The sequence below is a fragment of the Centruroides sculpturatus genome, unplaced genomic scaffold (assembly GCF_000671375.1).
Source record: "Centruroides sculpturatus isolate CEXI.00-Female unplaced genomic scaffold, Cexi_2.0 scaffold455, whole genome shotgun sequence".
NCBI lineage: Eukaryota > Metazoa > Arthropoda > Arachnida > Scorpiones > Buthidae > Centruroides > Centruroides sculpturatus.
In genome coordinates this window covers 247,170-260,765 of record NW_019384559.1, presented here as the reverse complement: position 1 = coordinate 260,765, position 13,596 = coordinate 247,170, and the positions used below count along the sequence as shown (strand labels likewise).

The window sequence follows — 13,596 nt, the reverse complement described above, 5'->3', positions numbered from 1 at the left end:
TCTCTATCCCTTCAAAAAAAAAAACCTAACATTTTTGAAAAATTTAACACGAATAGTTTTATTATTCATGCCTGCATAGATACGAAAATTTTCTCCAAAAAGTCCAAGTCAGAAACGACTCAGCATTTTTCTGGCAAAATACATGACGTAAGCTTCGTGCCGGATTTTGCATCTTATGTTAAGCTAATAAGTCGTAGGATAATCTTCGAGTATAAAAATTGATCCTTTTATCTTTAATATTAAAATATAAATCGACGTAATTATTTTTATTTAATGATAATTTTGGATTTTGAACATGGCAACAATCGCAGAAATGAAATCAATTAATAATAGCTACGTATCATATTTAGATCGCAAGAAAAATTTGCTTAATGTAATTGGTTAAAGTTAAAAATTTATTTACTAATTTATCGCTTAAATATCATTTTACAAGTTTAAAATTTGAACATAAAATCCTTTTATATAAGCTATAATTTATCGATAAAATTACTTTGACACAAATTACATTTGTCACACGTAATGGCTTATTTTAATTAAAAATTGAAAAGGAAAATAAATATATCTGAGATTAATGATTGTTTGATTTATATTAAATTAAGAACATCTTTTGAAAATACTTCAGAATGATATATTATTCTTTTCTTTGTAATGTTTAATTAGAATTATGAGAAACTCGGTATGAGATTTACTGTTTTGAATAGGAATAAAATAAAATATAAATGGATTAATGAGATATTCTTAGAATTAAATTTAAGTTTTCATTCAATATGCTTTCCACAATTAAATGTAAAAGCTTCAGCAAGAATTTTTGTAAACACATACGCTATATTAAGTGAACGAAATAAACAATAAATGATAAAAGTAATTAGATAAAACTAATATTTAAAAATTATTAATGTTATAATTATTTTATTTTTATTATTAAATATAAATTAATTGAAAATGCTTCTGTGCATTTTCACAATAATAAACTGATTTTTAATGTATTTTTCTCTTTAAATTAAAATTTATGGTGTGTCACTTTAATTTTTGTTGTATAACGAGTTTTAAATATTGTTATATAAAATAATTTATTTTCAATATAATCAGAAAGAATTTGGATATTTTTAAATCATTTTAATATATTTCAATTCTTTTTACAACGAATAGAAAGATCAATTTTCAGCAAAGTTTCTCATTAAAATTTAATTAAAATATTTTAATAAACATGATTTTACTTAAATATATGCGTGATGTTTTAGAAAATATAAGTATCTGATAACTGATTGTATCAACAGATAATTCTCACGTGTAATTGAATATATATATATATAATTTAAAAATCGCAGAATCATTTTTCATGATTTACATTGTATAAAATTATATTACAGGATATAGATTTTGATCTACCGCAATGAATTATATAAAATTCTATTTTCCACTATGCGATCACATTCGTATTTGGTTGGATGAGTATATTTTATTTCCAGTGTACATATTTTTAGTACGCTTTTAACTTAAACTGTCATAAATATGATGCATGAGAATTGACGGATTTATGATAAATTATATCTGCTTTTGTTTATATGCAAAATTCTTTCTCGTATTTTGAGCGATATTTATACAAATATCTGATCGATGTGACTATCTAGAATAAATTTTACTAAGTAAAAGAAAAAAAAACCCTTTCTTTCGTAAAATACGCATTTTAAAAATGGAGTAATTTCGTGTTTTAAAGTCACAACAGTAACTTTTTAATCAATGAATAAACATAAAAACAAGTTTTAAATGTAAAATTGAATAGTTTCCTCCCTTTTTATGGAAACAACGGTTTTTTTTGTGTGTAAAGCTTAACAATGATTTCCTTTTTTTTATGAATAAAGTTTAAAAAACAACCTTTTTCGTGTATGAAGCAACAGTTTATATACAAAGCATTCCAGTATGAAGCTTGACAACGGACTGGATTTGCCTTGAAACTTGATAAATTAATCGTGACAAGTTAAAAGATATTATAAAGTAATAATTAAATATTATATGTAATAAATAAAATATTTATTTTAATTAAGATTTAGCGTAGGAACAAAAAAAAAAAATGTATTTTTAATACGAAAAAGTTTACGTCGTTTGATATTTATGCTAATTTGCCACGTCATATATTTTTGTAATTAATAAAACTAGACGTTATAAATTTTTAAACATGATTTAACAAGGCAATCAAGAAGTATTTTTCTAATTTCAGGGTATCTATTCACTAAAGCGAATATTGATTAGTTAATTAAAAAACACGATGTAAGACATCGTTGCTAGTTTATGGCGGATTTAATTTCTATTTAACAAAATTTCTCTAAAATATTTATTATAATATTTTAATTGGAAATACTATAAAAATTTATTTATAATTATCAATTGATATAATATGTCAACGTATTATTACTAAAATATGTACTCATATATTCATAGCATAAGAACGAATAATCTATTTTTAGAGATGTATCAGCAAAACTAGTCACAAATTCAGTCGTGACTATTGTTCGTGATGAATAAATGAAGTCGTGGCAACACAAATGACGGATGTAAACGTTGAATTAAAAGAACTTCCTTTAATTATTCTACAAAGAATATGACTCATTCGGTCAACCATATACGAGTATATATATATATTTTTTTTACTGTTATAAAAAATCATCATTGACCTACATTGTCCTAATGATATGCAAATGTATGTAAATATAATCTTTTTTTCGTAAATCTGTAATCAATGTTATTGAAAACTTTGTCTGATAGAGATTTAATTTATTTATTTTTGTATAATACAATCACGCGATTTTCATACAACACAGTTTCTTGATATTAAATACATGCAATATATAAAATTAAAAATATGTAAATTAGAACAAACTTACCGCATGAGAAAATATTTAAAACAAAATATATCTTCAATAATTATTTTTTAAAATATTGTTTAAAATTTTTGAATATATTGATGTGAAATTATATCAATACGAAGTTTCAAAATTATGCAGTAATGTATTTGCTTTTGCCAACTTAATAAACTCTTCTTCTTTATTTTTTTCTCATTTTTCACAATTTCCAATATATCTATATTTAAAACCAGGCAATATCTCTTAACTATTAAACATGTGATAAAAAAAACCAATTTATAGATTTAAAAGTGTACAATACGTAATTTTTGAGGACGTATTTATTTTTTAATAATTTATATAAATGTATGCAAAGCACGTAGTAATTATAAACTAGGATATGCAGAATATGCATTCTTTTATTTGTTTAGTCTATATTCAGGTTTAACAAAATTTTCCATCGAAAAAGTTACCGTATCATGTAAATTGTATCGGCAGAATATCATTTAACGGCATTAATAATATATAAACTTTAAACTTTCCTAGTGCATATGCCATAATAGTTTACTATAAACTTCAATATATAGTTTAATATTTGCATCCCTTATGATAATTTTCACTTTTATATAATTTATTCATACTTCAGTATGTTGTATGCGTTATCTTATGGGCAAAAAGCGAAATTGCCCGGGGCCCCAAACCAAACTTTTATAACAAAATATTTCCCCCAAAAAAGCCCCCTTGGGGGACTTTTTTGGGGCCACTCAATTCAAATTTGCCTGGGCCCCGAGAAGATATAACGCGCCACTGGTTGTAGACCTTTATTAAAATTATTTACAAAATTAATAAAATACTCAGTTAAAATAATAATAAAAATTAAAATAATTAATGTTAAACTACTGAATAATAAATAAAATTTAGTTCTCTTAATAAGCTTTTATATGAATAAATTTGTATCACTAAAAAGTGAAGAAATAAACTTACCAGGAACTAATCTTATTTATTAAGGAGGAATGAAAAGCTTAATGCATTAAGAATGAATATAAATAAGCTTGGAAGCAATATAACGAATACACGAAATAAGTAAGATACATACTGTAATGTATGTCTATACAAAGAACGAATATATCAAGAATACAAACAAATTATAAAATCAGAAGTAATAAATAAAATGCCAGAAAGCGATTAGTGAAATTTCTTATCAAACTTTAAATTCCAGAAGTGGTAAAGAATGTTTGAGATAAAGGAAAACAGAGCGATGGTAGTTGGTTGTAGTTCAGAAATGAAAGAAAGGATGAGCACATACTTTAGCAAAATGAGACAGAAGCACGATATGTTCGACTCGAAAGCGGAGAAGAGAGCACGAAATTCGAGACAAAGAAAAATATACGTCATATATTAAGTTGAAAAGAAAAGAAGAAAACCAAGTTAGAATCTTGCAATTAAAGTCAACATATAGAGCTAATCTGTTTAAAGTTAGGCATTATTAAACGTGGTATCTTGATGAGAGAGACAATTTTCTCAATTAATGCATTCATTTTTATTTAAGGGTAAGAATGTAAATGAATTTTTTTTTTTTTTTGTTATAAATGACGATCTTTATTACGTCGAGTATCGAATTTAAAGCATTTCCCTTCGAGCACTCCTACTAAAGTTATGCAAATAATTTATTTTTTCCCCCTACAAATTATGATACTAAACAATGTTCAATTATAATAATTTTACAGTAAATTCTATCAAAATAAATTAAACAATATTCTTTATAATTAAAAAAAAGTCTTAAGATTTGATTACATAAAGTACAAAAATATTCATTTTACACCCGCTGAGAGAGTAATTTACATATATAAGATTTTGTGTCGTTAAGCTTTCGCCTTCATATTAAATTTAGTGTTGCTAACAACACTTTTTGTTTATTGTAATGCTGTAATTTGTACCGAATGTACTGTATCAGCAGTTCTTTAAATGGGAATTCTCGCTGAAGCGTTGTCAATTAATCCTTTTGGATTGTTTCAGCTGAAGCGACTGCAGAGTTGCATCTATTGTATTTTATATTCTTTCGAGAATCGGCGCTTATTCTTAGACTTGATTTCGAGTATTCTGACAATTTTTTTTTAAGATTATAAATCAGGAAATGCTGAACAAATCTCAATTGTTCATAAATTCATTTTTCTTCTCGGTATTTTTTTTTTTTGCTTGGAAACTTGAAACTTTTTTAAAACAGAAATACTAAATTGCTTAGAAATCCCTAAGAAACAATTCATACTTATAAAGAGCACTTCTTTACTCGTTAAAAATGATCTGAATGCTCTTATATTTTGTAGATTTATAATAAGAATATTTTATTAAAAAGGCTAACATCTTTATAAAAATATTTTTTAATAAATCATTAAAAAATAAAAAAAATTATTCGAGAAGTTTTTACTCATTTTTACTAAATTTACTTTAGATATTCTCGAATTTTTCTTCTTCTTTTTGTATTTTAATTTTGATTTTACTCTGGTTTTAAAAATACACATCATCTCATTAATATTTGCAAATAAATTTTAATAATAATAAAGTTATTCTTACTTATACTGTAATTTATTAAGAATATCATCAGTTAGAATCGAAAAAATATGCGGATGTGAACTTAAATATGAATATAATAAACTGAATTTTATAAAAACCTGACTATAAATCAATTTTTTTTTTTTTAATTTCAAATTTTGATTTTATTCTAAATAGATATTCAATTATAATTTTTAACTTTTTAATAATATATAAATGCGTGCTTATATTTTAAAAAAATATGTAAATTAGTATTTATAAAAATATATTTTTATAGTTTATTTTATTAAAATATTAACTAAAATGTTTTCGTAAAACTTTTTATAATCGTTTTATGGAAACTAAAATGTATAAAAGCTTTGTTTTCTGTATCTAAAATCAGAAAATTTAATTTAATCTGAAAAATAATAATAAAATTAAATAAACTTTTGTAAAATTGCATCTTGTTTTAATTGAAAAAAAAAACTGTATCGTGTGCATTGAATTAATATTACAGTAGAATTAAACTTTCTTTTCCTTAGAAACAGAATCCTGTATTTAACGATTATATATTATTACATTTTTGTTTTCATTAATAAGTAATAAAAATCCCGGAAAAGTTTTTATTTTCGAAAAATACTTTAATTCTTTTGGAATCGGTTCTGATATTGAAGTGTTTTAAATTGTTCACAGCATTTAATCAAAAGTTAAAGGAAAGAGAAAATCATCTAGGAGGTGTATTCCTCCTCTTTAAAAAGATGCAATTACTCATCCTCTTCTCCATAGGATTTCTATTGTTTGGGACAAAAGCTGAACAGTCAAATACTTTTATGTACTAGGAGCCATAACTAGCACTTTCGATAAGAGTACCGCATCCGTTTTATTCAATCTTAAATTTCCTCTTTGGCCACATTTCCGATCAGCCACTTGCATTAGTTCGGAAACTATTTTTATGTTTTAAAGAGTAGAAGTGTACGTCTAAGGCTGATATAAATATAAGCTAAATTAAAATAATTACTCTGTCTGAATCGTTGCGTATTTACATTTCATGCTCTAACACATAAACCAAAAACTTGTAACAATTCCACTAATGGATCAAGGGACTAAAAAATCGGTTGTAATTCACCACTTCGGCTAGTAGTAGAGTAGTAGTGGAAGGAATTTAATTCTCTTACACCTCTCCGAGGACAGTGGAAGTTAGACATTGAAAAACGAGTCTGTTTTCTTGTCTAAGACTGTAATTACTTCTACAATGCCTTGGCAATGTCTGCCATGCCTTCGGGGACAATAGATTCGATTCCGATGGTGAAGAAAACGGCAGAACTATAGACAACATGTGCTCCTAACACTGTTTTTATATTTTCCTTTTGGGAAAACTTTGTATATAGCTGATGTTTTATGAATTACTATATTGATCTCTGGAGATAGAACAATTTGATGCTCATCTATAGATGAATTAATATATATATATATAGGCTTATATGTGTAATATATACCATTTATTTATATACGTAAAATTAAATTATTCATGTTTCAGTTTTACTTTAAAATATTTAATTTCAGGTCGTATCTCGCTGGCCTCTAATATGATTCGAAAAAATTCAAGAAGACTTTTAAAATTGACTTTGTATGCCGGACTAATGCTTGGAGGATTAGTAATGATGAGGTTAATGCTTGCATCGCATCCTCTTCAAGATCCCGATATCGATTGGGGTAATATTGGTGGTGGATTGGGGATGCCTAGGGCACCCGAGACTCTAAGAAGAGAAAGGGTGAGTGTTTTAAAAATTTTTATTTTTATGCTGTTAAATTATGTTAGGAAATATAAGAATAATCTGTTAAAAATTAAATTGAAAAACTTTACATATTGGAAAAAATTGAGGAGGAAAAAAAATACATGTGACAACTTTTAATGTAATCAGTGTTCAGTTGTAATAGGAAAATATCTTGAAAGCCATAAGATGTCAAGATAGAAAAAAAAAATTTTAATTGCGAATTGGTTTTTGTTAAGTTGGGCGAAGCTTCAGACATATTTCTAAAGAAGGATTAGTGTTTTCTGCGCTGCAGCGATTTTTAATAAACTACTGCTTAAGAGATGACGACGAAAAAGAAAAGAACAAGGATTTCGCTGTCATAAAAACGTCTTCACAGTTTTTTAAACCATTTCTTTTCCCATTGGCATCATTTAATATAGCATCCTTAGTGTCGTGTACAGTTTTTTTTTCAGTGTTAATATAAAAAAATCATTTAAAAACTTTTTATGCAATGTAAATTTTTCATCGCCTGTAGAATCTTATCTTCGTATAAAAGCTAAAGAAAAATTTACGGATGAAGGTTGTAAGTCATAACGTAAGAAAATTAAGTAAAGATGTACGAGACGTGTGAGCAGAATACAAGTCATGAAATGTATCGGAATTATTATCAAAAGAACCTCGGGAGACTGAAATAGCGCAGGAAAGCAAGATGATGATGAAACAAAATCAAAACTTTTACAAGAAAGAACTGTCTTGTAAATGTTCGGAATGACTGGAATGAACTAAAAATAGGGGGAAATATATATATATATATGATGTTACTTTGATCAGTAGTCGTTAGTAAGATGCGTGATATTAATTTAACAGCTTACTGGGAAAACAAAATCGATATTATAAACCGTATTTTAAGAACACCTGTCCAACTGTTGTTGTTGCTAATCTGTCACCCTTTGCAATAATCTGATATGGTCGATTGAAGCCACCTCTTAGCATTAATTATCTTCGTCTACAATCTCATAATCCGATGTTAAGAATTTCGGAATATGAAATTTGCTTAAAGTTTATTGATATTAGTATTATTCGATTAAAGGGAGATGCATCATTATCTATTAGTAACTGAACGATATCGCGTAATTATCTCAAACAAGTAATTTCGTTCGTGCGTTTGTAATGAACTATTTTACGTAAATTACTCCAGTAACTTTTACATGATCAATATTTTCTCTTCTACTTTGACCCGCATTTCTCAATTCCTTCCTGTTTTATCACTATAATTATCTGATTTATTATATATATATATATATATATATATATATTTATTTTATAGTAATNTTGTAATTGTTATTATACGAAAAAAAAAATACTTTAGTTTAAATACAAATTGAAAAATTTATATCAAAAATAGCATTTAACACATTTTCTAATAAATTAAATTGTATGAAAGTATTTGTTTTAAAAAATATTCTCTTCTCTTTATGAAAAAAAAATTATCCCCCGGGAAAAGTTTTTCTTCACATAAAAATTTCACTATTTTTTTAAAAAAAGAATTTAATGTGCATAAGGTGAAAAACTGAGTGTTTTTTTCTTCTTTTTTCATAGTTAAAAATCATAGTCAGCTGTTTTTGTTACAGTATTTTTCTCTCTACTTATGAAACGTTTTAATTTCTTTTTTCAAATAAAATTTTGCAAGATGAGCATTTTTATTTGTAGTAATATTTTTAATAATTAAAAAAATTTTATTTAGTTTTTAATACAAAATACCTTAAAAATAATAAATTAAAAATGTTTTATACAAATATTATACACTGAAATCATTAAACAGCCAATTTGCATCGTAGCATAATTAAAAATGTATACAATAATTACAAAAATAAGCGAATATATTCATTACTATTAATTATTGTTAATTATTCAAAATAAAACTTGAATAGAGCTAGACTTTTAAATTAATACGGTAATTATATTAATTACTTTGAATATTTTATAGTCATATATACTCATTTTTATAAGCGGAAAAATAATCATTAAGTGAGGTTTTGAAGAGTTGTATCAACAGCTGACATTCATACCTTTCACTTTCTTTGATTTGCTCTGGTTCCTCAAGGTTCCTAAGCTATTTTGCTATGAAAATCACGTAATGACATACGTCACGAATTACACCATAAATTAAACTTTTCGTTTCCTTTTCTTTTCTTCTATGAAATTAATTCAGAAATTGTTAATGTTTGAAGAATTATTTATTCATTTATTTTTTACTAAAATTTCGAAAAGATCGATTGAGTAAACAAGACTTTTTTAAAATGATTATTAAAAAATGCATTAAAAAATCTAATTTTTTGAATCGAGGATTAAAATAAAAATAATACTACCACATCTTTATATATAAATTATAAATGATGATAATATTCTATAAAAATCTATTCTGATATTTTGTTTATTTATAATAAATAAAGGATAAGTTTTCACTTGCCAAGCTTTTCTACTTTCAGTAAACATTTTATTTTGTTTCTATATGTAAATTCATAAAAATATTTACAATATAAACGTTCGAAAATTTTTGCATTGCTAATAAATAATTGTTTAAAATATACAAAATATTTTAAAACAAGCAAATGTTTATTGTAACATCATCAAAATGTTAGGCTGTAATTTTTAATTATATTTCTAATTTATTTAATTTAAAATATATGCTCTCTATTTCAAATTAGTAGTGTCTTGCCTCTGTACAGTACATCATACTTTTCCTGTTAGAATAAAGTCTCACCGGTCATCTAACTAATTACTTTCAGGGGGAAAATATTTGAATTAAAATAATGTGACTTCTGGTCTGTATTGGAAATTCCTGTATGGTTAATCGGTATTTCCTTCCCATTACCTTTCCATATAGGTTCGCATCTTGCATTTATGTAATTCTGTTCTTGAGATTAAGGAAAGACAGACAAACAGACGGACGACAGTGGGAATTTATAAGTTTACAAGTTTTTCAAATTGCAACCCAATAATTTATAAGCCGAATCAAATTTTATTTCCTTAACACCAATAAGTATATTTATTGCATACATGTTATGTTGTATCATAATTTATTGCAATTTTTTTTCTTTTACTTTACTCTCAACGGATTTTTGTTCAAATAAATCAAGTGAGATTACTTATTTTTTTTTTTTTTTTTTTTTTGTTAAAGAAAAATATTTTTATGTATTAGTTTTCTAAAACACAAAATTTTAATTATTTTGAAAAGTAATAATCGAGTTATTTGAGTTATTTAATTGTGTTTCTCGTTATATATTTTTATTGATTAAATTTATTTTTCTAATTTTTTGCTAAAACAGATTTCGCATAACTAAACACGAAAATGCTTTAAATATGTAAATTTATTCCCCCATTACTAGTAGAAAATTGAAAGAAACCGATGAAATCACGATTTTCAAATGAAACAAATGACTCGATTCGAAAAAAAAATTTGTTTAAAACACATCAACGAAGAATATCGCATTGGCAAACAGAATTATTCATTGCTGTGATTAATTATTGATTTTGATTATAAGAAAATTTTTATTTTACAAGCAGAAATAAGAAATCTGCTTGGAATCCTTATTATAAATATGTTTAAAAATTAATTATTAATTAAATAATTTATTTATTTATAAAATTCTATTCTACCTTTGATTAGGATAGAATTAATTTGTATAATGTTGAGGTGAATAGTAATTTTTAATAAGTTTTCATAAAATATTCAGAATAAGAATAGAATAGAATAATAATTTATCAGTTTCTTATAGAATTAACATAAATAAACAAGTGGAACAAAGCTCTAAAAGTATAGAACTACGTTACAATTGATGATTTAAATAAATGGATATCTGGGATTTTGCGAAGAGGGTGCAGTTAGTTTATATAGGTATTATTTATTCTTATACATTATTATTTGGTTTGATCCCAGAAGAGAGAATGGAAAAAGTATCAACTTCGCTAAAATTGATTGCTTTTGATATGGAAGGAAGTATACGTGGTGCTACAGTACCCTTTGGATTTAACTTTAGCAGTTTCAGAAACTGAATTAATACATTTTCTTTTTTGAAAATTTTAGATTAAATTATTAAAAATCACAATATAAAAAAATGTTACGTTTAATTTATATTTCTAACACGGTTTGATGATAATAAAATAGTTTGAATCTAAAAATAAACTGTTTATTAAATATCAATTTAATAAAAATAAGATAAAATTTGATTTTCTCCTCTACTTGTTTTCAGTTGATTAATTTTATGTTATCTTTATAATATCTAACTGTTAAAGAAGCAACATCAGATATAATAATATTTACGATCCCAATACGGGTGTATTCTACAGAGATTTCTTAGTCTGAGAGCGTTCGGTATTTAGTAAAATTTCTGATAAAATTTTACTCGACAACATTAATATCGATTTATTTTAAAGAAATGATATCTTAAAACTTCAATTCCCTGTACGCAATCAATTTTCATCTTGGAGTTATATATGTTCAAGTATACCTGTTCGAAATGTGATTATTTTGACTGAGGAACGAATAAATTATCAAAATAACGTTTCAAGATTAATGTAATAAACTGTGATTTTAACTATTTTCGGAAAAAAATCGTTACCTAGAACATTTATTAACATATGAAAACGTAATCTGTGCCATTTAACATATAAATTTTATTATTTATAGCAACGTTATCAGAGAAATGAATATAAAGATTTTGATTAGATTTTAAAATTAAATTTTTTATTTTGATATCAAGTCGGATTTGATTTATCAAATAAAACTTAGATTAAATTATTTTCTTGGTAACGTAGAAATCCACTATTTGATTTATGGGAAAGATCGTCCTGTACATGTATAAATTTCATTTGCAGAAACATATGGATATTATATGACATTTTGAAAGTGAATTATAAACAAAATAGTATATTAAATTTTCTAGATAAAGTTAAAAACGATTATTTATTTATTTTATAATAATAAATATAATAGAAAAAAAGTAATGATTTCTTTACCAAAATTCATTAAGTCTAAATTTATACTTCACAATATCGATTTAATTTAATAAAGATTTAAACCAGTGAACTTAATGATAGAATTTATTTTTATGCAGCTATTTTCCTGCTAGACAAACAGGAAAACGATGAAGTTGCAGGAGTAGTTTATATTTAAAAATAAGTATGAATTACGTACGGAATGTGAATTGATAAAACATCACTCGCACCGGGATAACGTCAAAAATGTCTCGTATGTTAACATATATCTCATTTTTGATCACAAATGCAAATAATTTATCTTTCTGTCTTACCTGCAATTCGTTCGTAGCATAAAAAATAATCACGTTTTTTTTAAAAGAGCTTTTTTTATCGTTCCCAATCTATAATAGGTTTATTCTACAACCAGGTTATTCGGATGTTAGGTTTACGTAACAGGACAGAATTCGAATTAGGTGCAACGTACCCGTAAATGCAGAATGCAGAACTAATAGAAAGTTGTATACAATTAAAACTTTAAGTAAATCGTTCAGTTAGTTATCTACATATAAACTATTTAACATAATTATGACGGCATAAGATTCGAATTTCGACTCTGTTTAACACCTTATTGCAAAGCATACAAAAGTGATTACTGTCCGGTATCAATTAACACATCAGACATAATTACATCCTAGTTTAATTATATCAATAAGTAATTTGTGCTTGTTTAGATTACTAAATATTAAAATTTATATTATGTAATTTATTTGGATTCCATTAAATTAAACTAACGTTTGAATCCTTCCTAGGAATAAATCAACAAATTGTTAATTTGTTGGTAGTAAACTGAAGGTGACACGTTGAAAATAACTTTTTTAAGTCAACGTTTTAAGTTCCGAATCTTCTATTAACCTATTTCATGTAATTTTGCTAATAACCTACTCTGTAAAGGCAAAAATTGATCTGGACATTCCATTTTTAAACGTAGACTACTCAAAAACAGATTAACTAAATGTCTTCTATTAGTTTAATATTAGGTTTCAGAACAAAGCTTTTCTGCGAAGCATTTTATGATGATTACTACTCTGAAGTGTAAATTAAACTATTCACTCGAAGCTATTAATATAGTTACATTAGTCACGAAGGAACGATTTAATGCTGTAACAATTTAAAAAAATGTATTATTAAGTAAGTTTTGTTCAATTTTTCTCTGTCAATATGATAATTTCTTTCTAATTATTTATATAACATCATATATCTTACTATTTTGCTAGTTAAAAATGTAGTCGTGTAGCAATCACAAGAATCGATATAAAGTATTTTTGTTAAGCAAACATTTACATTACATTGAAAAAAAATGCTCGTTTACTTTATTTTTTAATAAAAAAACGTTAATATATACTTTGTTAATTTTTAAACTTTACAGTTTATATTAAAAATTTTAAAAATATATATTTTTTTAATTTGAAAACTTTCTTGATGTAAGCGCATAT

General features: G+C 25.1%; 1 protein-coding gene across 1 annotated transcript in view; it reads left to right on the top strand.

Annotated features, from left to right (window-relative positions):
* The window catches only part of LOC111623942 (putative polypeptide N-acetylgalactosaminyltransferase 10), an 87,158-nt gene that overhangs the window by 3,860 nt on the left and 69,702 nt on the right, over window positions 1-13,596 (top strand). Inside the window, exon 3 of the mRNA XM_023366683.1 lies at window positions 6,933-7,141. Within this exon, the coding sequence (XP_023222451.1) occupies window positions 6,956-7,141 (186 nt within the window). The 5' untranslated portion in view covers window positions 6,933-6,955. The remainder of the gene's footprint in view (window positions 1-6,932; window positions 7,142-13,596) is intronic.